Source organism: Squalius cephalus (genome assembly GCF_949319135.1).
Source record: "Squalius cephalus genome assembly, chromosome: 1".
NCBI classification, from domain to species: domain Eukaryota; kingdom Metazoa; phylum Chordata; class Actinopteri; order Cypriniformes; family Leuciscidae; genus Squalius; species Squalius cephalus.
Window position 1 is genome coordinate 38,328,685 of NC_137122.1, and position 26,729 is coordinate 38,355,413.

At 38.1% G+C, this 26,729-nt stretch overlaps 1 protein-coding gene across 9 annotated transcripts in view; it reads left to right on the plus strand.

Annotated features, from left to right (window-relative positions):
• The window catches only part of cacna1aa (calcium channel, voltage-dependent, P/Q type, alpha 1A subunit, a), a 120,986-nt gene that overhangs the window by 67,893 nt on the left and 26,364 nt on the right, over positions 1 to 26,729 (plus strand). For 5 of the 9 annotated variants that reach the window (XM_079865367.1, XM_079865369.1, XM_079865372.1 and 2 more), the window contains 16 exons: positions 2,999 to 3,098; positions 5,803 to 5,963; positions 6,039 to 6,179; positions 6,413 to 6,614; positions 6,772 to 6,936; positions 7,107 to 7,217; positions 8,971 to 9,054; positions 12,534 to 12,650; positions 14,031 to 14,096; positions 14,206 to 14,303; positions 14,401 to 14,551; positions 15,153 to 15,280; positions 17,224 to 17,320; positions 21,451 to 21,565; positions 21,993 to 22,100; positions 23,695 to 23,798. In XM_079865367.1, the coding sequence (XP_079721493.1) occupies positions 2,999 to 3,098; positions 5,803 to 5,963; positions 6,039 to 6,179; positions 6,413 to 6,614; positions 6,772 to 6,936; positions 7,107 to 7,217; positions 8,971 to 9,054; positions 12,534 to 12,650; positions 14,031 to 14,096; positions 14,206 to 14,303; positions 14,401 to 14,551; positions 15,153 to 15,280; positions 17,224 to 17,320; positions 21,451 to 21,565; positions 21,993 to 22,100; positions 23,695 to 23,798 (1,948 nt within the window). Of the gene's footprint in view, positions 1 to 996; positions 1,009 to 2,998; positions 3,099 to 5,802; positions 5,964 to 6,038; positions 6,180 to 6,412; positions 6,615 to 6,771; positions 6,937 to 7,106; positions 7,218 to 8,970; positions 9,055 to 12,533; positions 12,651 to 14,030; positions 14,097 to 14,205; positions 14,304 to 14,400; positions 14,552 to 15,152; positions 15,281 to 17,223; positions 17,321 to 18,039; positions 18,137 to 21,450; positions 21,566 to 21,992; positions 22,101 to 23,694; positions 23,799 to 26,729 lie in introns of all 9 variants that reach the window. The other 4 variants (XM_079865368.1, XM_079865375.1, XM_079865371.1 and 1 more) reach the window with 3 other exon arrangements.

Consider the following 26,729-nt stretch of genomic DNA (forward strand, 5'->3'; position numbering starts at 1 on the left):
GTCTGTGAAATATGAATACTTAGTACTACAAGCATTTTCCTTGGATTTTTTTGCATTTCATTTGAAAATGTGAATTCATTTTCTTTAGTGACTATTACGGTATAAAGTGCAACAGTTCTTGACTACCTTTTCTGCGGCCTTGGATCTGGAAGTATCTTTCCCATTCATTTTTCTCATAGGAATAAAAAATAAAAAGTCATGAGCCAAACCAACCAGCTGCAAGGTGAATCACAACAAGAACTTTGATTTGAAGCATAAAAAAAATGTATTATGCAAAAAAAAGAAAGATACGAGACACTTAAAGATACTTAAAGTGTTTACGAATGACATAATCGAATTGGAAACAACAGATACATATAAACCTAGTGATTTAAAGATGTTTATTGTGTATATAGAAACAATGCGTATAGTTAATATTTAAGTAGTTTGAGAGAGGATGAAAGTGCTTCATGGGAGTAGGTGGCCACTAAAAGTTTATAAGTTGTTGTTTAAAATCAATTCCCCCTGGAAAAAATAAATTGAGTTTTTACATCCGGAACCTGACTGCTGCACAGCATTGTGGTAAAATGTATTTCAAATAACCCCGCCCCTGAACATCACGTAAAACCAAAACAGACTGTGGTTGGTCGGCTTACATGTCAGTCATGCAGTCACTTCCTGCCTAAGTGGGCGATTCTTGGGCAGAATAAGCTGCCAAGAGGACCAGACGTTTTGCCGCAAGTCAAAAGTCTGGCTATGTAAGACTAAATGTCCTTCTGGTGTAGTATATAGTTAAGAGTTTTGTAAGTTACATAAATGGTAAGTGAACACAGATGTATCGGTGTGTGGATTTGCACTAGTATAATAATTCACAAGCTTGCATCCTTATTTCTCTCTTTTTACTGTATGTGTCTCATATTAATGTATTTCTTCCTTCAAACTCCCTCTCTCCCCTGTGTCTTTGTGCGTGTGTGTGTCTGATTCCTTTCTCATCTCTTCAACTGCTCACACCTACAGCGGAGGCAGCGGGTAATGTCTCTCTCTCTCTCTCTCTCTCTCTCTCGCTCTCTCTCTCTCTCTCTCTCTCTCTCTCTCTCTCTCTCTCTCTTCCTCCTTTTGCTCTTAATGCTTGTCCTGGCAATAGCTTTCCTCTCTTTCTTTTTTGGATTTGTCTCTATGTCTGTCTGAAAGTCACCCATCTCCTTCTATCGCTCTGTCACTGTTCCTGTGTTAACCACCCGTGGGCGATCATTCAGTCCACACAGTCCTGATAAGGGGGTTTGAGAGGTCCCTCACCTCTACACCCGTCACTCTAACAGCAATTCTCTGATGGACGCTTGTTTATGCTTGACAGTGTGTAACCACATCTGCTGAGAGAGCAGGATTCGGCACGGCACTGGAAATCTAGAGCACTGCCCTCTATGCTTGACACTGAGACAGAAGAAGAGAAGAGAGGACAGGGAAGACAATAAAGATGCAAAATATATATATATAGAAAAAAATCACATTTTATACGGTGAGGTCCAAAAGTGTTATTTAAAAGTGCTATTTAAACTTGGAAATAAACAAAGTTAGAGGATTTAGACAAGTTATAAACAAAGAAAAGTAACTTAAAATATTTTAGTTTGCTTTGTATGAAGAACAAACCAAATTTAAGATTTGTTATATTTGTTAATATTAGTTAATGTATTCGATTATTTGATATCATAAACAAGGTTGTTTACACCGTGCTGCCTTATCTCGTATATTGTCTCTATTTGGTGCATAAATCTTTTTAATTATTTTTAACACAAATGTATCATAAACTAACAATTAACTATTCTTTTACAGCATTTACTAAACTATGTTCATGTGCTTATATACTGTATAGTACTACTGTTCAATAATTTGGAATAAGCATGATTTAAAACAAATACTATTATTCAGAAAGGATCCTTTAAATTGATCAAAAGTGACAGTAAAGACCTTTACATTGTTATAAAAATAATCTATTTCAAATAAATGCTTTCTATTCATCAAAAAAATCCTGAAAAAAAGTTCCACGATTTCCATAAAAATATTAAGCAGCACATATTAGAATGATTTCTGAAAGATCATTTGACACTGGAGACTATAGTTTTATACTAATTAAAAAAAAAAATCACTTTTGGACCCCATTGTATGTGATGCAAGTATCAAAAGCATTTCTGTGATATAAATTAGTTTACAACCACACATTTCCATTGTTTAGTCTTCATTGTACAGCTTTTGCATTTAGTTTGCTGGTCACTCTGCCATCCAACAGCTGTACACACATCTGGTGGATGGCTGTGCTCGGGTACCACAATAGCGACGTGCAAACTGTGATAATATAAGCCAGAAAGTCTTCAGATCAACTATCTTCAGGGTGACACGGTTCTTCACACTACAGAGCCAGAAGCTGGAGGGACTGGATGTGTGTTTCCAGGTCCTTTTATATGTTTATTTTTTGTGTTTGCCAATGGACAACCCCAAAAACAAGAAAGAAAGAGGTTTGGCTGGGCATTCCACAGTGGTGATGCCTGAGTCTGCTCCGTATGTTTCATGCTGTCATCATGGCAATGTAATGAAACCAGCCATTGTTCCTTGGGAAAAGAGGTACAGTGGTGGTTCCATCATGGGCTAAGACGGTACAGTGGATATTACATCCACTGAGCTAGTATCCAGTACAGCATGAGCAACATCAGCGAGCGTGTCTGAGAGTGCGTGTTGACAGATTGACTGAGTGCATGTGTTTTAGTATTTGTCTTTCCTAAGTACTGTGAAATGGGCTTGATTGTCTGCCTACAACAGGCTACATTCTCAGTGAGGAGGAGACACAGACGAGATTCCTGATTGGCTGAGAGTAAATGTGTGGATGTAGCAGGCATGTTTCATTGTTTTAACAGCCTGAGCTACTAACTCACCCCTAAATTGTGTGTGCAAGACCAATTACCCATGTAGCCTAATGCCTTCTGCCATTTCACTTTCTAACTGTGTGTGTGTTTGTGTTAATTTGCAGAGGAAGCAGCAAAGGGAAAGACATCAGTACTATCAAGTCCCTGCGTGTGCTCCGAGTTCTGCGGCCTCTGAAAACCATCAAGCGTCTGCCCAAGCTGAAGGTACCTCTATGTTTGGCTGTTTTTTCCTGTGTTGTGTGTGTGTGTGTGTGTGTGTGTGTGTGTGTGTGTGTGTGTTGTGGTCAGAATTAATGGCACCCCTGGTAAATATGATCAAAAATGACTGTAAAAAATAAATCTGCATTGTTTATCCTTTTGATCTTGCATTCAAAAATTTTGCAAAAATCAAACCTTTCATTGAAGTAAAAGAATTGAAAGTGGGGGGGAAATCACATTATGAAATAAATGTTTTTCTCCAAAACACGGTGGCCATAATTAATGCAATATAATTTTTTACGAGTAAAATATCTCTGAAGTATATTAAGAGATTAATATTTACCTTTTTTTAGCAAACCAGGGTGACTAGGAACATGAAATTGTCTAGCAATGACTTATTGTTTCACAGGAGTTTAAATATGACGAATACACAAAGGCCAAATTCCCTTAATCATTCATCACAATGAGTAAAATCAAAAGATTGTTGAGCATCACACAATAGAAAGTGGCTGTAAGAAAATAGCTAAAGAATTGAAAATCCACATTTTGAACATCAGGGCAATAATTAAGAAGTTCCAATATGTTACGAATCTGCCAGGAAGAGGACGTATGTCTATATTGTCTTAATGCACGGTGAGGAGGATAGTTTGAGTGGCCTAAGACTCTCCAAGGATCACCGATGGAGAATTGCAGAGATTACTTGAGTCTTGTGGGGTCAGAAAGCCTAAAAAAATATATCAAACAACCCCTACATCCCCACATGTTGTTTGGGAGGGTTTCAAGAAAAATCCTCCTCGCTCCACCAGAAATAAACTCCAGCATATTCAGTTGTCAGACACGGCTGGATCTTCAAAAGGGACCGGATTCTATGGTCAGATGAAACAAAAAAAAGGGCTTTTTGGCAGCAAACCCACCAGATGTGTTTGGTGCAAACAGGGATAAAAAGTACCCCATGCCTACGGTTAAATAAACTGCAGGATCTTATATGTTGTGGGCCTATTTTTTTGCTGGAGGTCCTGGACATCTTGTTCAGATTCATGGTATTATGGATTCTAGCAAATACCAACAGATAAAAAAGATGGAAAATCTTCCATCAGGACAACGGTCCAAAACAAACATCAAAATCAACACAAAAATGGGTAACTGAGCACAACATGAAGCTTCTGCCATGACCATCCCAGTTTACTTTAAGTTGAAGTTTACTTTGCAATACTCCGTTTCAAGTACATTTTACAGAAACAATATAACACTGAATTAAGCCATGCTTTTGAAGTGTATGCTTTACTTAGAACATATCAGTAAATAATACAGTAGATATTGTGCTGACACCATATCTACATAATAGAAGGAATGTAATACCCACCAAACACAGATAGCTCAATGCTTGGTTTACAATAACGGTAACATTCATTTAATCATTGTTGAGTATGAATGTGTCATTTTGAGTGGAAACTCCAGGTGTCACAAAACAGAAAGTTACCTAACCTAACAACAAAAGTGATAAAACAGTGTAAATACAACTGGAGAACATTGAAAAATGCTACCTTATTAATTATTCATGCCCCAGTGCATGATGGAAACACCAGTACCAGAAAGTTGAGTAAGTTTTACTTAATTATATAATGTTGACATATACCCTTTAATTTCTACAAGCTTAAAGGTGGGGAAAGGGATATTTGAAAACTTTTCCAAAAAATAAATATTGGCAAACTTGTGTAGCCAATCAGCATTAGCAGTATGACGGTGGAGGAGAGAGAACGAGCAAGAGGGAGATTTGAAGAAAGACTGCAGTGCAGAAGTTGAGATGAGACACAATACAAAAGAGAAAAGCTCAGAAGAAATCACTGGAAAATGAAGGGTTATTACTGGGCAAGAGCTTTAGGACCCGCGTTAATATTAGAAAAGCTATTAGAAATTAGAAACGCTTCACACGTGAGTAACACTGGGTTTGTGTGTCATTGTTTATCTGAAGCTGTTGGCAACTAACAACGAACTCTTGTTTGTAATTACTATTATGTTCTGTACGTTATTTTTTTGTTCATTCATTCATTATCTGTGCTTTATTTTTGGTGAAGCATCATTTTGTTGCGCTTATGCAATGATACACAGACATCCACTCTTGGATTGCGTGCGTAACGGAGGCCAGCTAATGATAGTCGCGCTGACGATTGCTAGAGAATGCGGTGTTTAGCGTCATTGTTAGTGCACTCGCCTCGCATGGGGGCGATCACCGACCAGGGTTCGAAACTGACACGGAGCAGGGCGGTTAGGATTGGAAGGTGAGTTTTGGAGGCGGAGCAATGAAGAGAGGGATGTGTTTGTTTGTCCAACAGCGTTTTTGAAATATCGCTTACCCCACCTTTGAATTGAGTACTAATGTTGCTGTATTTTAGAAATGTTTTTTGTTTTGTTTTCAGGTTACTGTAATTCTGCTTCTGGTTTTATGATCATTTATTACCTTTATTGTATTGTATTTGTACATTTTGATTCTGTTTTGTCATATCTTATAAGAGTTATGTTCTGCTATTAGGCTATATTTTAATATGCTTGATTAGTATTATTATTTCAGTTGACTGTAATTATGTTTTTGATTTTATGGATATTTATTAGCTTTGCTAATGCTGTGTTGGTTTGTGTTTTGTCTCACGGAAGGCTGAGTTTGTGTTCTGCTTACAACTTGCTTTCTCTTCTCTGTTTTGTCTATTTTCAGGCTGTCTTTGACTGTGTGGTGAACTCTCTGAAGAATGTGTTGAACATCCTCATTGTCTACATGCTGTTCATGTTCATCTTTGCTGTGGTGGCTGTGCAGCTCTTTAAGGGCCGTTTCTTCTATTGTACTGATGAATCCAAGGAGTTTGAGCGAGATTGCAGGTGAGAGAAAACACACACAAACACACTGATGAACAGACACATTGGTGTGTTATTCTAAAAGCATTTTGTTGTTAGGGGCGAGTATCTTGTCTATGAAAGAGATAACGAAGTGCGGGCGCAGAAGCGGGAATGGAAGAAATACGATTTCCACTACGACAACGTGCTCTGGGCCCTTCTCACCCTCTTCACTGTATCTACGGGAGAGGGGTGGCCGCAGTATGTACACATCTCATTTCCTAACCTAATTTCCAGTGTATGCACCCAAAGTCTGAATCAATTAGTGAAATTGCTTCTGTTTTGTAATGCAAATATTTTCATCACAAATTACAATCTGAGTGAATCTGTAAGTTTTACATGGTGTATCTAAGGACTCGTTACGATTACCTACAAGATTCCACAGTATCACATTGTAGCAAATCACCCAATGCCTCCCATTTGCCACTCTCCAGGGTGCTGAAACATTCAGTGGATGCGACCTACGAGAATCAGGGCCCGAGCCCAGGTTACCGGATGGAAATGTCCATCTTTTACGTGGTGTACTTTGTGGTCTTCCCCTTCTTCTTCGTCAACATCTTCGTGGCTCTCATCATCATCACTTTCCAGGAGCAAGGAGACAAAATGATGGAGGACTATAGCCTGGAAAAGAATGAGGTGAAGGACTTATCAGATGGAAGGTTTTAAAAGCTAAAAAATCTGTCTAGCTCATTCTTTATGCATAGCGCTGCTGGCGTTGATCTCATTTATATGGAGCATCATATTAGGCAGATTTTCAGCTTGATTAACCTTACCGTATCTGTTCTATTTTCAGAGAGCTTGTATAGACTTCGCCATCAATGCTAGACCGCTCACACGTCACATGCCTCAGAACAAGCAAACGTTCCAGTACCGCATGTGGGAGTTTGTGGTGTCTCCTCCATTTGAATATACCATCATGGCCTTGATTGCCCTCAATACCATTGTCCTTATGATGAAGGTGTGGCATTGTTTCTCTTTAGTACATATTGCTTTATATATTTAGAGCACTGAACCAGACTTCCAATGTATAGTAAACCCTACATTTTGTAAAACAAATGGCCTGGGATATACCCAGTTACCAAATATGGCAACAGTTTAATACAGATTAAATATGTTGTGTGTGTTTAGTATGATGGAGCATCACTTGCCTATGAAGCTGTGTTAGGCAACCTGAACATAGTGTTCACCTCACTTTTCTCCATGGAGTGCATTCTGAAGATCATTGCCTTTGGAGCGCTGGTGAGTATACTTTTCTATAAGTGTGTGTTGGGGGTCCTGGTAAACCCTATGTTGTGGGGATCAAATTTCCCCACAAGAAAGGCAATACAAGAAATTGTTGACCTTGTGCGAAAAAAAAAAAAAATTATCCCCATGAAGAAAACAGCTTGTAAATCATATTAAAGGATATTTTTTTCTTCTTTTTTTTTTTTTTGAAAATGTAAATGTGCAGAAAGTTTTCTGAGAGAGTTGTGTTTAAGGATAGGTTTAAGATTAGGGGAGACAGTTTGTACAGTATAAAAATCATTATGTCTATGAACTCCCATAAAACATGGAAAGCTAATGTGTGTATGTGTGTACCTACTTATCCATAATTTGAAGTGAGCTAAACCTGACAAAATCTCCCAAAACCTGCAGAAAATGCAGAATGTTTTCTGTTATGATTAGGGTACAGTATTTATAACTAGCTGTATATAAAAACAATAGAAGTCTATGCAGCGTCCTCATTTAGAGTAAACGTGTGTGTGTGTGTGTGTGTGTGTGTGTGTGCGTGTGTGTGTGTGTGTGTGTGTGTGTGTGTGTAAAATCAACTCTCACTAAGCACCAAATGCATGAAAAAGTATTTTGACTTTTTTAGAAACTGCAACATAATACACAATTTCAAATTGTAAGACACAGGCCTACTAAAAAAAGAAAATAATCTTTTGCAACTTGCGCATCTTCTATAAACGTTTAAAACTTACAATCATAATTTTTTATATATATATATATATATATAAATTTGGCACACACTGAATATTCCCTGCATTAGGCCAACAAAATGAAAATATGATGAACAAAATCACAATGTGCTTCATTTGTGTGAGAAGTGCAGTTTGACTTGAGTGGCACAAGGACCTGTGCTGTTTGTCACAAAAAAAGATAAATAATCACAGTCTTTAAGGATGGAAATATAGGCTGTATATTTTTTCACAAAAATAATTAAAAATACAGTTTTATTGCCCGTTTTCTTACCTTGCCATTGCCAGGTGTGGCAAAAAGTCAATTGTGGGCCTTATTTGTGTTAATTTACCTGATTTTGTGTGGAGATACGGTTGCAGAAATGGGGGAGGGGTCTTTAAAAATCATAGAGGTCAGAATCAGAATTGTATGAGCAGATTTATGAACAGATAGAGCATGAGAGAGGGAAAGAGAGCGCAATGAGGTAGTATTCTGACGTAGATGAGAAAAGGTTTGGGACATGGAAATACAGGACACAAAGGAAATGGTTGTAGTCAGCAAAAAATCATCCAAGAGACGCACATGAAGATAGAGAGCTGAAGGGCACATTGAAGTGATTAGGAGTGGAAAATGGACAAAGAAAGAGATTTCGAGCGAAATGAAGATGAAGGGTATGATGACGCGTGTTGGATGCAAAGAGTTACACATGATCTTTGCACTTGTGCCTCTGTTACCATGCAGCTGGTGTACTGAATGGCTCTAATGCAGTGTTTTCCTGCAGGCACTCACTTGGCAGCTCACAAAAAGGCTGTTATGTTCAGCATCTGGGCCACTAGTCTTTTAGGCATCCACCCTTTTTTATACAATGTGTGAGGGAGAGGAAAACGCAGCGAAGGCTGAAATGGGGAAGGGAGCTGTTTTATTAGCATCAGAGAGCTCAAATAAATAATTTGCTCGTTTTTTCTGTCAGCGGGTCACTGAGTGTATGTGTGTGTACCAAATGTAATTTTCCTTTAGCCCTACTGACAAAAGCATCTGTGTCTTTTTACCACAGAACTACTTCAAAGATGCCTGGAACATCTTCGACTGTGTGACTGTACTTGGCAGCATCACTGATATTTTAGTCACAGAGCTAGGGGTAAGTGTGTAGCAGAAGGGCTGCCATCTGTGCGTGCGTATGTGTGTTTGTTTGTGTATCCTGTCTGTACGTTGGTGTGTATTTCCGTATGTGATTGAGAGACTCTCAGCAGGATCTTCTCTTGCTCACTGAGGTGTAAGGAACTCCTAAAAGTCTTATATAATCGTCCCAGTTGGTGTGTGAGGCAGATCAGTGAGCCAGCGGTGCTCATCGGTGACTTTTCCAGATTAGTCATTTATCCCAGAGTCAGATCAAACTGACCTACCAGTGTAAAAAAAAAAAAAAAGGTAACCCTTTACTTGAAGGGGTGTGCATAAGACTGACATGACACCTTCATAATCATGACATGACACAAATATGGCATTGTTTGAGATGTCTTTGTTATGACAACTTGACATAAACCAATACATCATAACCTGTTATAAATGTGTCATAAGAAACTACTTAGCTTGTCATGTTTAAGTTTGATTAATCTGCTATGTCATGTTTATGACATATTTATGACAGGTTATGTTGTCTTGGTAATGTCAAGTTGTCATGACAAAGACACTGACAGGTTATGATTTATTGGTTTATGTCAAGTTGTCATAACAAAGACATCTCAAACAATGTCATCTTTGCATTAAAAATTACATAATTGAGCGAATGATACTTAATGACAGTTGTCCTCCTTCATATCCCTCCTTCATATTCATGACATGTGTCATGTCATGATTATGAAGGTGTCATGTCAGTCTTATGCACACCCCTCAAGTAAAGTGTTACCAAAAAAATATAGTTAACAATAAACTCTCAACTATTAACATATATTTATGATCCAGCAAATGATGATGACCATCTCTAAAAATGAGTGCAACATAAGATTGTGGGTTTTTTTTTTTTTCTTGGTTTCGACCATCAATACCTGCCATTTAACTGTTGTACAGTTTAAAGACTCTTTACAGACTCTTTAAAGACCTCATGAAATCTAAGTTTTGAGACTTTCAAAATCTGTTAACTGTGAGGTTATTTATATGCTAGTTTGCACCTAAATTTGGCCAAATGAATCTTCACATATACATTCAAATCTACACATTCAAAAAGTACTGTCTTTCTTTTCTAGGAAAACAGACCAAAGATATTGATGACTCATCCTGCATTACACAAATTTTTGTCCTATCAAATGCTATCTAGACTGAGAATGTCCCACTCCCAAATGCGACTAGCAAATCATAGTTGGGTGTAATGTAACTAAAGTGTGTTGCCTATCATATGGCCCTATCCCAAATGGCACCCTAAACCCTTGCGGTCTTCCTACGAGTCCGCACTTTCATAACGTAATGCCTCTGCTGCGGAGCTCGCATCAGTGTGGGCTCTGCAAAACTGTGCATCGGGTGCGCATATCAGCTGCAAAGGGGGCGCTCGCGAGCACCCTTCTGACACCTAAAATGACCAATGGGACACCCTACGGTCTCACGGACTTAACGGACACGCACACATGGCAGCCATTGTAAGTCCACAAGACCGAAAGTGCATATGAAGTGTGCCATTTGGGACAGGGCCTATGTAATAAAAAAGAGTTGTTAATTTAGTTAGTAATTGTATCATTTATTGTTAAATTTCTTTAAAAGCCAGTAGGCTTTAGTTTATTTCACAGTCTGACAAAACCATGATTTACTACTTGCTATTGCACAACAATGGCAGGTTGCATTAGAGGGACATTTGGCATTCTAGAGAGCATTTTATTGGACATACATTTCAGTCATCAAGACTTTTATTCCCATCAAAGAAATGTGAATATTTAATTTTATTTAATTTTTTTCTAGCTTTTAGGATTACACAAGCATATCGGTGACCTCAATGCAAACGCACATGGGCTTTTGTTTTAAATGCATGGGGTCTTTTAACAGAAATGTGATGTGAAATAACTTGACATGATATTAATAACACAGTGATTCCTTAGTCTAAGGCCCAGTCCTGTATCTATAGATCTACCTGGATATTTTACATCACTGGTCAAGCACACCTGCCAGTAACCTTCAGTGAACCATCTGGACCCGGTGTGCTTTGTTAAAGTTGTAATTAAAGTCTGAAGGAAGTCAGATCTCCAGTTATCCGACTGACAAATAATATATGTACTGATAAAAGCTTAACAGCAATTCAAGCTGCATTGAAAGCATATATGAAATGTGCATCATAATTTTAAAAATGAGATGGTTTTGGTTATAATCAACCTTTAGTTGGATCAAAAAGTTTGTTGTAAGATATGCATAAATATAATTCATTTCTTGTTTTATCTTTTCTTACATGCTTTCTTTAAACTCTTCTTTATGGCGGCTTTGCCCTCTGATGACTCCATCCAATCAAAATGCACTATGAAACTCATGTGTATATCCATGACCTGACCTGACCAATCACAATGGTTGTTTAATCAACCTCCAAAAATACTGCTATAAACCATGCTTCTGCAACATCTACATGTAGATGGTTTGTAATTATTATTTTTTTTGAGTAACTAATGCATCTGTTTCCCTGTGGCTGATGGTGATGATGATAATGATGCATGTGCTCGAGTCATGATGACCTTTCACCCCTGCTTGTCTGATGATATGACAAAACCCCTCTCAGCTGAGGTGTAATTGATCCGTAGCACAGTTTGGTAAACATTTGGTGTTTCTCTGCAGGTTTCCTGAATGCATGTTGCGCTCAACTTTTTTGTTAATAGGGAACGCTAGTAATTATTATGTTTCTGACACTGCATCTTCATACAGTCATATAGACATCCAAATACATCAACACACACAGATGTAAAGATACTGAAGGCATCTAAATATGTCAGTTATGAAGGTAGAGATGGAGTTAAATCCACCTTGAGCTCATACTCTATATGTTTCCCTGTATTTCTGTGCTGCTTAAAAGACATTGAACAGTCATTTCTTCCCCTCAATTCCTGATGATTTCATGTGCCAAAAATGACAAAGTACAACATTTTACCACATCTGACTGAAATGTGTCCTTTAACCCAGCACGCGTGTCCCTTCTCTTTGCTAGTGCCCTCTGTTGGTCATTGTAAGCTATTAATGTGGTTGGCATGATTCCACGTGAATCTACAGATCAGTGCATTTGGTTGACTGAAGCAAGAAGTTAGGGTCTGTGCACTCCCTTCCCTAATGAGGATGTTTAGACTCTTACAATAATTTATTTTATTATTATTATTATTATTATTATTATTATATTTTTGTTTGAGTTGCTGCCTCCTCCCTCTTCTGTCTTTCCCCTTTTTCACCATTGGATATGATGAGCCTGTTCAGTCTTGCCAGTTTGATATTTGTTTTCTGGTTTCTCCTTGTTTGATTTTGCTCCTTCCTTCCTTTTTTTATTTGTTTACAATTTGTAATCAAATGTTTCAGACTGACATAATTTCTTTTCTCTCTGTCTGCCTATCTCTATCTCCTCCTCTTTCTCTACATCTGTCTGCTGCTTCCTTTCTCTCTGTGTAGAACAACTTCATAAATCTGAGTTTTCTAAGGCTCTTCAGAGCTGCTCGTCTCATTAAGTTGCTCAGGCAGGGTGAGACCATACGCATCCTGCTCTGGACCTTCGTCCAGTCTTTCAAGGTAAAATTATACACATACAAAGAAGTGTGCAACCACTGTTTTCTGAGACTTTGTAGTGCAGCATACACACAGTGTTAATCTCATCAATGAAATTAATGGAGAAAATGTGTATTAACATAGGTTGGTTTTGTTTAAAGGAACACGCCACCGTTTTTTGAAATAGGGCTTATTCACCTTCTTTCCTACATTTAGATAGGTGGGCAAATGCATTTCTGTCTCAGTGCATGCATTGTTTTAGATTGACAGGGTCGGCGCTAGATTAGCTTAGCATAATGAATGGAATCCTTTGTTGCCAGCTAGCATGTCCTGAGTAAAAGTGATATAAAAATAAATAAAAAACACCTAATTACTTCTTGTGGCCTGCGTATTCACAACAAGTACAAATAGCGATGCAGATTAACACTAGGCGATTTGCTATGCAGATATTGACTTGGGACTATATTAGGGGGAAGCACTGCTACTTGGGCACAGAGATATCACGCCTATTGTGAATACGCAGGCCACAAGAAGTAATTAGGTGGTTTTTTTTTATTTATTTTTTATATCACTTTTACTCAGGACATGCTAGCTGGCAACAAAGCATTCCATTCATTATGCTAAGCTAAGCTAGCGCCGACCCTGTCAAACTAAAACAATGCATGCACTGAGACAAAAATGCATTTGCCCACCTATCTAAATGTAGGAAAGAAAGTGAATAAGCCCTATTTCAAAAAACGGTGGAGTGTTCCTTTAATTCATCAGAGATTAAGAAGATGTGAATAAAAATGTGCATTGTTAAGATAAATAAACAATTTTAATTACAGAATGCTGTTCAGGAAAATAAAAGTGAGAAAGAAAAGGAAAAGTCTAGAAAGAATATTATTCTTTCAAATAATCCAATTATAGCCATTATGGTCATTAATTGCCCTGCTTGCGCTGGTGGACCATTGGAAAGCGTGTAAATTAACTCACCTAATCAGATAATTGTATTCATCATAATCACATAAAATTAATCACACATCATAAACTGGATGATTCATTTCAATTTGAACAAAATGCCGTGAATGCACTTAAGTAAACTTGTGATTTGTTACGATTTAGTCAGGATGTTAACGCCAAGCGAGCATATTTACATTTACAATGAGACTTACGCAAAAAAAAAATAAAAAAAAATAAAATGAATAACTAAAGCATATTTTTGTCAACTAAAATGGTAGTATGTTTTGATTATCGAAAGACGAAAATGTAACAAATTGTGTAAAAATTAACATTGCATGCATCTCTTGTAGACAAAATGTTAACATTCTGACAATACAGTGCACATTTCTCCTCAAACTTCCAGTAACAGGTTTTCACACACATTTAAATGTTGATTAATTTTGACTTATATGCTGTGTTTAGGCTCTGCCGTATGTGTGCCTACTCATCGCCATGCTGTTCTTCATCTACGCCATCATTGGCATGCAGGTGAGTATGTGAGAGAGTGTGTGGGAGGCTGCACAGTACATACTGATAATAGGTAAATGGCTATATTTGAAGGTAGTGGGCAATGAGATTTTTATTTTGTGTTTCACAGCTGTTTGGGAACATTAATATTGATGAGGAAAGTGAGGGTGCCATTAACCAGCACAACAACTTCAGGACTTTTTTCCAGGCCCTAATGCTGCTCTTCAGGTTTGTGTATGCATCACAGACTGGCTCTGTGAAATGTTGTGTGTGTGTGTGTGTAACATACACTTTCTAACCGTAGTTCAACTCTGTACATTTGTAGGAGTGCTACAGGTGAGGCATGGCATGAAATCATGCTGTCATGTCTGGGAAAGAAGAAATGTGATCGTTTATCTGGTAACACGGAAGCAGAATGTGGGAGCGAGTTCGCCTACCTCTACTTTGTCTCCTTCATCTTCCTCTGTTCCTTTCTGGTGAGAATGACAGCACTGTTGTTGTTATTACAACCATTGCACTCATAGGCATAATATACTGTGGAACATGTCACCACAGCTGGTTGCAATGTCGGATTTTGTCCCTGCTGTTAGCTTGTAGAAGATGAAAGGATCTCCAATTGTTGAGCAGAAGTTTTCATTTCTTTAGTTAGTATTTTATTATATGAGAGGCAATCGGAAACTGGAATTTATAATTTTGATGTTTTGCTGAGTGGTCACTGTTTGTCATCAGTGGTGAACAGTGACTCAGACATGTGACATACTTCTCTAGTGCTTTTCCATCTGTTCCAATAAAATAAACAAAACTAAATGCAAACAAAATATGAATATGGGTTATTTTAAACAAATATTTGGTCGTAATTTGTATTACACCGCTAATCCATTGACCTATCAAACTGAGAGGCAGCATGATTACTGTAGTGAGGGCTAGTTTTATCTATAAAAAAAAAACTTTTTTTACAACGTGACTCCCATGATTGTATTGTATTATTATTGCTTAAAAACAGAAATATAGTCCTATGTACATTTGGTGTGTAATATACAGCTCAACTCATCAGACCTTTGATTTACATGTGTGTAGATGCTCAATCTTTTCGTGGCTGTGATCATGGATAATTTTGAGTACCTGACACGTGACTCCTCTATCCTGGGACCCCATCATCTGGACGAGTATGTGAGGATCTGGGCAGAGTATGATCCAGCTGCTTGGTGAGCCCATGTGCACTTGCATGCATAAACACAACATTATATACTACTCTTGTATATTTTGTAAATAACATACTAATTCTAAGAAAGTACTAATAACTTGTTAACTCGAAGTGAAGTTATAAATTATTGAAGTTATTTTATAAATGTATCTCACTAAACTCAACAATGCACTCTTGGTAGTTTTGCATACTGTAGATATACAACTAACATTAGTTTGTCAATAACAGGTTTCTTGGTAATTAATAGATAATCCTTGTAAAAGACCATACAGTCTTTTAAAATACATGCTGTTTAAAATGCAGACTTGACATGCTCTGACTACAACTTTTTGAATTTCTGTGGCCCCTGAATTTCTGGACAGACCATTTTTAAGAGACTATTTTAAGAAACACTTTTTGATCTTGTGTGAAAGGCAAGAAATATTAATTAAGTGTCTAACTATACATTTTCATGCATGTGAATAAAGCCTCTGTCCTATATAATGCAGAACACATTGGCCCTCTCTTATGTGTTCGACTGGAACGCTTCGTTTTTGACATTGGTATAGAGCCGTGGCTTCTGGCACAGTCTTTAACGTACAGAGCCTGGCTTCATTGTATCCTACCTTGGACCAAACAGAGGGGAGAATACCACAGCACCAGCTGAGAGAAAGGGATCATGGATTTGAGCTTCTTAGCTCTGTTAAAATCCATCAATCCCCCCCAAACCCTCCTACGTGCCCTTCTGTGAGTCCCAGTCCTCCCACTCTGGAATACTGCATACTGCAAGCCAAACTTACTGTGCCAGCCCCCATCCCTTCTACTGAACACGCTAAGTTTCCCGGTATCTGCATTCCAGTGCCTGTCACCCTAATGTTGTGTGTTAGACAATAATGTAGGCGGGCAACTGAGCGTATATATTCAGAGAAGAAAAGGAAGGTCTGAATCTTAACTTACAAGCAGGATTAAAGCCTTGTTAGGGAAATTATACTCAAAAGATTGAGGAGAGTTTGTCTTCCAGTGATTCTTTTCCTGAACGGCAGGATCAGTCTGACAAGTAAGATAGGAAGAATTAAAGAAAGAGAAGAGAAAGGAAGTAGAACAAGAAGGAAGGAAAGAAGGTGAAGAAAAAAGGAAGGAATGAAGGCTAAATAAAAGGAAGTAAAAGGAAGAAAGGTTAAGGAAAAGGAAAGAAAACAAATGACTAAAGGAAAAGAAAAGGAATGAATGGAAAGAGGGAAGGAAGTAGGAGGAATGAATACAAAGAGAAAGAAAGGAAAAGTGAAAAGAAGGAAGGAATGGAAAGATAAAAAAGGAAAAGTGGAAAGAAGGAAGGAATGGAAAGAGAAAGAAACAAGTTAAAAGAAGAAAGAAATGGAAAGAGAAAGAAGGGAAAAGTGGAAGGAAGGAAGAGAAACAAATAAATGATGGAGAAGAGAATAGAAGGAAGTAGAAAGAATGGAAAGAGGAAGAAAGAGTGAAATGGATGAAAGAAGGAAAGTAACAAGAAAGTAAGGAAGGAAAAATTAAGAGGAAGAAAAAAGGAGGAGGGAAGGAAAAGAGAAAGGAATGGAAATAGGGAGGAAGGTAAAGGAAGGAATGAAGGAGGAAAGAGAAAGGAAGGAATGAAAACAAAAGGTGAAAGGAAAGGGGGATGAAAAATAGAGGGGAGGAAGAAAGGAAAGGAAAAATAGGAAGATAGTAAGAAAAGAAAAACATAGAACAAACTGAAAACTGAAAGGAATGAAAAAGGGGGGAAAAACAAGAAATGAAGTAGAGACGGGTGAGGAACCGTGTGCGAAATGACCAGACGCAGCCTAAAGATTTGACGACACAAACGGGTGACGAGCAAATAAGAAAATGTTTGTGTGATTCTGTGCTTCTTTTTCTGTTCTTGTGCTCTTCTTCCTGCCAATGTCTCTGTTCTGAGTTGTGTTCTCTAACTTCCCTGTATTCTTCTTACAGCGGGCGCATTCATTATAAGGATATGTACAGTTTATTGCGAGTTATCGACCCCCCTCTGGGCTTAGGCAAGAAATGTCCTCATAGGGTGGCCTGCAAGGTTTGACTTCCACTTAAAAACTAATATTACCTGCTAGCATCCAGAATGCAATGAATGTCGCTTACCTCCTCTTCTTTTTCTTTTCAACAATGTTTTTGTACTCTCACCATTTCTACTTGCATTCTACTTGATATGACAATGAGAATGTGCAGGACAATGCCGACACTTACAGGAGCATGAAGTGCACTAGTGTGTATGAAACAAGCAAACGAGAAAAACACTAAAGTGAAAGACAAACAAACAAAAAAGAAACTAATCAGCCATCTTTGATTTTTGTTTTGCTTGCTGTTGAGGCACGGCTAGGCCTAGCTGGTACGGTAGCGTGCATTGTTCTGGGTGGAGGGGGACAGAAACTGCATTGACATTAAACTTCACTACAATGCCCTGACAGCAGCGGGACTTTATGCCTGTTCTGAAGCCCCCCTGCTCTTCTATGCAACTTGCCCCATTGCATAGAACGCCGTTTTAACACTCAAATGTTGAGCACCTCCCCCTTCCCCTTCCCCACAAATAAAACGATCATCAGTTTTACGGCAGCCTAGTTTACCAAACCGCTCCTTTCGTCCAGGCCAATAACCTTCTTTTTGTTCTGTTCTCCTCCCTTCCCACTTTCCCGTCTCCTTCCTGATCCCTTCTTTTTTGATTTACTCCTTTTCTTCTTCTCTTTCTCTCTCCCATGCACATTTCCTTTGGTTTTTTGTTTTATTTCGGTTGCCCAGTGGCAGAATCAGTTACAGGGATATGTATGAGATGCTCAGGCACATGTCTCCTCCATTAGGCCTGGGGAAGAAGTGCCCTGCACGGGTTGCCTACAAGGTAGAGGGCCTCCGAGTGGCCAGCGCTGTGTCTGTACTGTTGGTGTTTTCTCTTTTTATTTTCTCTCCTTCTTTTCCTCCTTCGTTGTCTGACGGAGGCCGCTATTGTGATTCTGGTGGCAGGGCCGGGTTCGGGGGTGTTAGGCTCAGACGGGCCGATCCACAGGGAAGCGGGAACGGACAAACCTTCTCAGCACTTTTGCACCGTATAAAGACATACACTAGCGCACTCTCATGCAGGTTTTAAAGCTTTAAAGAATGAAATGTAAAGGTTTTTACAGTCTACATCATCGATACATTAAAGCTAAATGCATATGCTTTAATGTACAGCATTGATCAATAAGTTAATTTAAGAACTGTGTATGACAATAAACACAAAAGCTGTGTCCCAAATGATGCAGAATACACTTATGCACATACACTATGTACTCTACCGTCTAGTGTATGAATTTTATAAGGTTATTTTGTCATCCAGCATCATAGTCTGATAGCCCCTCTGCTACTTAAGGAAAGCTGCGACAGTTGAGTGCATGTAGTGTCTAACATTTCACACTTTTTTCAGTTAAATGAGTGCATCATCTGGGTATTTGAAGTGCACTTTTTCTAGTTGGGATTTTCAGTGTGAACACATCACTCACACTATTTAATGTACAAAATGGCATAGAATAGTGCATAAGTACACAAATTGGGACGCAGCTAAACACATACACATGAATACTGTATATTCACATCATCATGCACACACACAGGCACACACACACACACACACACACACACACACACACACGCTCAAATACACACCCAAATGTGCGTGTGCAGCAGTGGTTGGAAGGCCTGAAGGGCTTAAGTCCTCCGAGTCCCTCAGCTCTGTGGATGCCGCTCTCTTAGGGACCCTTTCCTCTTGGGACCAGCTCTCTGTCTCTCTTTTCGATTACACACAGATAAGCAAACACTCACATATGCACAACAACGCACATATAATCCTTGGGTAGCGTTAAGGCAGTATGATGGTCTAAGTCATTTTCATACAATGTAACTCTTTTGCACAAAAAAAAATCCTTTTCCCACTGCTCTTTCTTCTGTCAATGCAGTTCTAATCTGTTTCCAGCCCCTCCTCTTTACATTCTGCCAATCATCTGCATGCCCCGCCTCCCAGGCCACTGGACCCTCCCACAAGATACACTGTTAGCTTTTTCTCTCTTTCTTCTTCTCTTTCTCTGTCTGTCCGCAAGTGTACACTGACATTTCACCCTTGGTCAGTGAACGACAGCTAAAAAGTGCAGGAAAGGAGATCTGCGCCCTTAGTGAGCCCTCAACAAGACTGGGATCTCCTTTCTCTTACTTTTGCTCTGCCCACCCTTCCTTTTTCTCTGCCCCTTTTGAACTCCCATTTCGTTGTCGGGTAAAATATAATGTTCCACAGAGTTTTCAATGATCTCCACCAACATAGACTTGTGGTGGCAGACCAACAATCTCTGTGCATTCAATCAGACAGGTCTCTCCCTGTCTAATGTGGTCTCTGTCGCCGCCTATTCTCAGTGGAATGAGGAACAGTGACCAAAACCATTGCATTCACCCTCTTTCTCCGTGTCAAATATTAGGGCCCATAATAGAAAATCACCTGGAGAGAATGTGACCAGCCTGTGGTAGAGCTTTCTTTTCTTATGTTTCCTGTAGCTTTATCTTACACTTCATTATCTTTCGCCCTTGGATTTTCATGTAGTTTTCGAGCTCTCTTTAAATTTGGTGTCACTGTCACTGTCTCTGTCCTGTCTCTTTCATCACTACCATATCCACCATCCAAACTCCTCCTGTAAAAGCTGTCAGTCCTAAACCAACTTCCTGCTCCGGTACTCCTCTCTGGCAGCCCTCTGCTTTTCTCTTTATCTGTAGCATTAAAGTATTACCTTCGCGCAGCAGGTAGCTGAATCCTCACTCTTAGCTCATCCTCTTCGCAACAACAACTCACAAAGCCATTCCCTCTTTTGTTCTTTTTTTTTTTTTTTTTTTTTACTGGAGAATGCTGCTCTAACCTAAACCAATAGCCTGCACCCATCGTTTTTGCATTGAGAGACCAGAGAATCTGGATCAAGCTCTTGTTTTATCCAGTAGCCCATCTATGATTGAGTCTCAATGACAGCAACCACTACTAAACCTAAATGAATGAGCTGAAATGAACCAACTAGATGATGCTTTCAGTGTTGGCTGCTCTGTTGCTTGTCCTGTGATGCATGTGACTGCATGATGCATGCTGGGAAAGAGGGTGGTGGGGGGTGGAGGGTGAGTGTTTCTTCTGGGATGGAGTGGGACGGGGAGACATCGGGTAACATGGGTGATTGCATAGCATAGGGTGTCATGGTATCGGAAGGATTGAGGTAACATTTAACCCTGTGCAATGCAATTATGACTTTCTGTGTTTGAGTATAATCTTTCCCCAGACCCGCACAGGATGAATTATACATTAAAACACTGACATTTACGTAATGCTGTTTTAATTTATTACTTCATCCTCTGGTCTGAGTTTAATATGTGAACCTCCTCCCGTAAAAGCTCTTTGACTGACAGCTCAGATGCTAATATGAAAACAAGATATACCATTGCACAGATACAAATTCGATTTGTAGCATATGCAGCCCCAGTTTCATTGACATCTAGATCAGTGGTTTTTGACTGGTCTTGCTTCAGGACCCAAATTTTACATCAAAGGGCAACCCAGCTACAAAACGTACAAAACATGTCCTTAAAATCAAACATCAGCGTTGACACATTGATTTAGTATGATTTGTTTTACCTAAGTGGCACCTTACCTTATGTTCATGATTTTTGACAGTGAGGTCCTGTCACACAATCTGTCAATGTTGGCAATATAGAAATATAATTGCACCAAATTACAAATGAATTTGCAGAGAAATAAAATACAGTTGGATTAAACAAACTTTGAGGTCAACAACAAAAGATGGGAGAATTATTTCCTCCTCACTTTTAAAAGTTGATAAAAAGTTTTATTTGTATTATGTTTTAAGTGTCTGTGACCCAATTTAGGGTCCTGATCAACCAGTTGAGAACCACTGATCTAGACCACAGAATAATACTTTATAATAAAATTGTCCTCTTTTGTCATGATTACCACACTAAGACAGCTCTAAATGAATTATAAACTGAGTGTCAAAAGTCACAGAGCTAACCCTGAAAATCCCTCCTCCTTTCTCCTCCCATTCCCTCTCGCACACCAAAAGCACACCCTACCCGGAGGTTCAAAACACACACATTTCAGTGGTCCTGCTCTTTTAACTGCCCCTGATTGGCTCTCCACAGAGACTATTGCGGATGGATCTGCCGGTTGCCGATGACAACACAGTGCACTTTAATTCTACCCTTATGGCCTTAATCCGAACTGCTCTGGACATCAAGATCGCCAAGGGTGGGGAAGGTTTGCCACCCCTTTCTTCTTCCTTCCCTCATTCATTCCTCTTTATATCTTTCCTATGTTAAGTAATTGTAGACTTTTCCTCTGTTTGTGCCTAAATCTGTCTGGTTAATGTATGGTTAATATATTTGCCTATAGCGGTTTAATTACAGTGGGGGTCAAAAGTCTGAGATCCAAATTTAATTTAAACCTTAAAAATTTCTGGTGAAAAAAGAAAAAAATCTAAAAAAAAAAAAAGAGGCCTTGTAAGAAAACTTAGGAACCCCACTGACTCGTAAAATATAATTTGTAAGATTTTGCACACAGTACTTTTACATAAGATTGGACACAACTTTGTTCAAACCATAACAAAAATTGTGTGTGTTTGTGGAAATTTGTTTGCATATGTGTGTGTACGTGTTGTGTTGTGTACCTGTTGCTGTGTAAATAGGAGGTGTAGATAAACACCAGATGGATGCTGAACTAAGGAAGGAGATGATGGCGATATGGCCTAATCTCTCTCAGAAGACTCTGGACCTTCTGGTGACGCCACACAAGTGTAAGTTACCCAGGAGGTTGGTGTGTCCACAGCGTTTCTCTTTTACCACCTGAGGACAGCTTCTCTCAGTCAGCCCACTCACTGCTCTGCACCCCCTGATGGTCCAGGCCTGCACCCTTAGTTTAGAGTAATTTTAGGACCTTATGGATATAGACCACATACTTTTAGATGGCAGACTGATCACAGAATGAATCGCAGAAAGTATGTAGTACGCAAATTGGATAACGGTGCAAACATAAAAATAGATGCAATGAACCAAGGCAATATTTGCATAAATATACCTTTTTTTGTTTTTGTTTTTTGCGAACAGCCAAACTCGCAAACTTTCAAAGTGTACTCCTTATGATAATGTGCGCAAACACTGACTAGAAAGTTTTGTCCTTATCCAGTGTCCAGATGTTAGCAATTAGCACTAATTTAGTTTTGGTTATCTGGGAACGTATATTGTTGTTGTCATCACCAGTATTTTGTTGTTGGTCCACCATGTACCTTTTACACATAAAACCCAAAATATACTTTAGAGCAGTACAAAAAAACAAAAAAAACATTGAAATATGTTTCAAGGACACCTGTTGTATTTCCGTTATCTTTAGCATGTTTAGCTCCTCCACTTCCGCTATGTAGAGAAAATGCAACTTAACACAAAAACATATTGAGTGTATATTCAAGTGCTACAAAAAACAGTGATAACAGCCTTACTTGTACGCTCTAGCTCACTATGCCTGAGATCAGGGGGTGCCTTACTATAGATCAACCCTCTATAGATGTCTTTTCACTACAGGGGTTATGATGAGATTCCTGACAAGATGTACATAAAACAGTATTAAAAAATTTGTATTGCACCACTAATATGCAACCAATAAGATGTATGTGCAAGCTTGCCGGTAAGACATGCTAAATGCTTACTATCTTATGAGACTTGCTTAAAACTAGATAGCCTAATGCTTGCTAGATGCTCCAAAAAAGCATGAAATAGTGAGGTGGCATTGCTGTCACACAATAAAGCTTTTGGTCAAATCATAATGCTAGTAATATAAAAGTACGTTTCAGATGAGTTTGCAGCCAGCATGTAATAATTTAGAACGATTTTGTTTGATGCTAATTTTATCTTCATTGTTCTATGCAGATCCTATACAGAGGTGGTGACCATGGCTTTAAACACCACTAAGCATGGCATGTAAACCTAGTCTGAAGTTACTCTTAGTAACTTCTCCATGTGGACTCGGTTCAATAAAGTGGCAAAGACCATTTTTTTGGGAGACCGTTTTACCTTGTTTACTGTATCTAGGAGTTATGCTGTAGTTTGGTGTCAGTTCTTGCAATACGTTGACACTTAAAACAGTAGAAACAGTAAGAGTATTTAAAATACTGATCATAAAAATGAAGTGCATAAAAAGCCCAATTTAGCCATTTTAATCAGTCTGCTTGTGAAAAGACCATTGGCTCTGTGTGTCGATTTGACACTCTTTGTTTGTGCATGTGAGTTTGTGCATCTGCGTTTGTCGTGTGCATGTCCCGTCCTCACTCCCATCCACCTTGCTCAGGGTCCATCTCACCTTGTCTAATCGTACAGGGTAACTTGTCCATTTCTCAGCAGCGACAGACCTGACAGTGGGAAAAATCTACGCTGCCATGATGATCATGGAGTATTATCGGCAAAGTAAAGCCAAACGGACTCAAGCTCTCCACGATGAGCAGGTATGCCGTCTTCCTCTCACCCTGCAGTCAAAACCTCAATCCACAATGAGCTGTGACAAGCAATCCTCAACTATGCTAATTAGTTATTTTCACCAAACTCTGTGGATGTGCCTCTATTTAAAAAAAACCCAAAACATTCTTAGTTATTACCAATTGAGATCTGCAGCCAAAACTCTCACCTTCAGATGGAGAACCAGTGAAAATGTGCTGGATCCTTGCTGCTTGCCACAGTTAATGTGGAATCTGAGAATAAACTGTTCTTCTCTATCAAATTTGACAATGTACTCACCCTCTCTTTCTAATTTCATGAATGTGAGTGATAACTTTCTTGGTACTTACTTAGTAGTTCAATAGATTTAACTGGTTTCTTTGCTTGGACCTTCATCATGACTATTTTTATCCAAACTGTTGATCGTGATGTTAGCTCAACATTTTACTGTTACTAAGAACAACCATTTGACATTAAAGCACTACATTAACAAATGCATCTCTGCCACAAAATAAGATATATATGGAACGAAAGGTGAAGTGTCTAATTTCTGCACCACTAGTGTCACCAAATGGATCAATGGACAAAAGCCTGCCCCAAACACAATTTAGTAATCTTTAATCAAAATCATCCCTCCCCTCAAGAAACATGTCACTCGCATGAGATCACAGCAATTAGCAAATTTCAACAATCCAATCAATTCCACATTGACAAAATCTAGTCCCGCCCCACATTTTTCCCCCTCTCATTCGAGATGCACTTATATATGTCATATTAGGGGAGAAAAGTCAATCGCAATTTCTGTTTTATGTCGACTTCAAGCTGGGACAAGAAAAGTATTTTTACATTGATAAAATTACACACATCACCTTTAAGCTCTCTGTGGGTTGAAAAATCAGGCCTTCTATACTCGGTTGAATGCACAATGTATTTGTTGTGCATTCAAAGTAAACAGAAGAAACGGAGTAATATATGTTATGACGTCTTTGTCCAGCAGTGCTTCTTAACTGAATTGTGAATTTTGAAACATTTTAGCTGATCTCTTTAATTAGTGAAAACAACTGTAAGGACTGAGGGAATTTCATGAAGAAATGTTATCTCTCAAATCATCTTCCTTGGAAAACTAGACTTGCAATCGTAATTTACAGATTTAAATCACATCTGTGCCATTTGTGGCATCTATCCAAGAAGTGAAAAGAAATAGGATAAACCTGGGGATTCTTGTAATAATGACCCTTAAAAGGTGTTATAATTTTGAAAGTATTGCATTGTATGATTGCCCTCTTCCACATAAACTTCTAGATTGATAATTCATTGCCAAACTTACTGACTGACATAGATAATTCCTCATTTTATGAAGTCACTTGCAGTGGGTGGTTTATTATTTCAATATCTAATGGGTTGTTTTCATTTTGTCCATTCATTCTACCAACTGAATAACAGAATAATATGTGTCCTTCTATAATTGAATCCCAGCAGTTTACTATATGACTATTGATTATTAGCAGTTACCATGATTTTGTTTGCTGAAGGAGTGTACAAAATCATTGTTTAGGTTTTTTTTTTGTTTTTTTTTAGCAGTCAAACACAACACTTTGATTTCCTCGTTGGTTTATGTGAAGATGGTTATACATGTGTTTTCATTGATTATGAATATTAGACTGAATATTAAAGTTTAATGCAACATGGGCCTGGTCTACAGTTTAAACTGGTTTGTTCTTGTGTGATCTACAACTCTACATCCACATGAAAGTTGGCCACAGTTTCATAAACATGGCGATGGCCTGTATACAATCTCGGTGGTAACCCATGATGTTTCTTGTGGATGTAGCAGTTTACCATTGAGCTTGCTAAGCTTTTCCTCATACAGCCTATCTCCTAACTCATCCATTAGATAGAGTTAAGTAAAATGTGCATGTTGTTCACAGATGATTTATATTTCTTTTATCAGCTCTCATTCAAATTTTACTTCCTGTCATGAGATTTTAATATAAAACCTGCCTTTACATTCTACATGCATTTTGTGTTTCTCGCTGGATTGGTTGATTTTTTTTCCCCCTTCATTTTCCAAATCTCAAGGTGTCATTTTTGGCTGGTGGAACCAATGATTTGCTTTATGGGTCAAATACACACAAGTGTTAAAAGTACCTTTACCTGCATAAACTGTTGCATAATATTTTTATATAAATATATATATATATATATATATATATATATATATATATATATATATATATATATATATATATATATATATATATATATAGATATATATATATATATATATATATATATATATATATATATATATACAGTATAGATAGATAGATAGATAGATAGATAGATAGATAGATAGATAGATAGATAGATAGATAGATAGATAGATAGATAGATAGATAGATAGATAGATAGATAGATAGATAGATAGATAGATAGATAGATATAGAGATTTTTTTTTTTTTTTTTTTAAATCAGTAGTCATTCGGATTGATGCCGTTTCTATTGAAACAGAGCAAATAGCCTATACGGTTTAGTTACATCACAGCTATGTGGCTACTTTTTTTACTCATTTTGGAGGTGGTATTCAGGGACATTCTCTTTCTAGAAAACATTTGATTGGACATAAATCTGTGTTTTACAGAACTAGTCATCAATATTATCTGTTTTAAATGTGTACACTACCATTACAAAAGTTTGGGGTCTGTGGGATTTTTTATTATTTTTTAAAGGGATGCATTGACAAAATATAGCAAAACAGTTTATTATAAAATATTATTACATTTTAGAATATATATATTTTTCCATATATTTTCAAATGAAATTTATTCCAGTGATGGCATTTACTCAGCATCATTACTTCAGTCTTCAGTGTCACATGATCCTCCAGAAATCATTCTAATATGATGATTTGCTGCTCAACAAATGTTAATTTTAATGTTGAA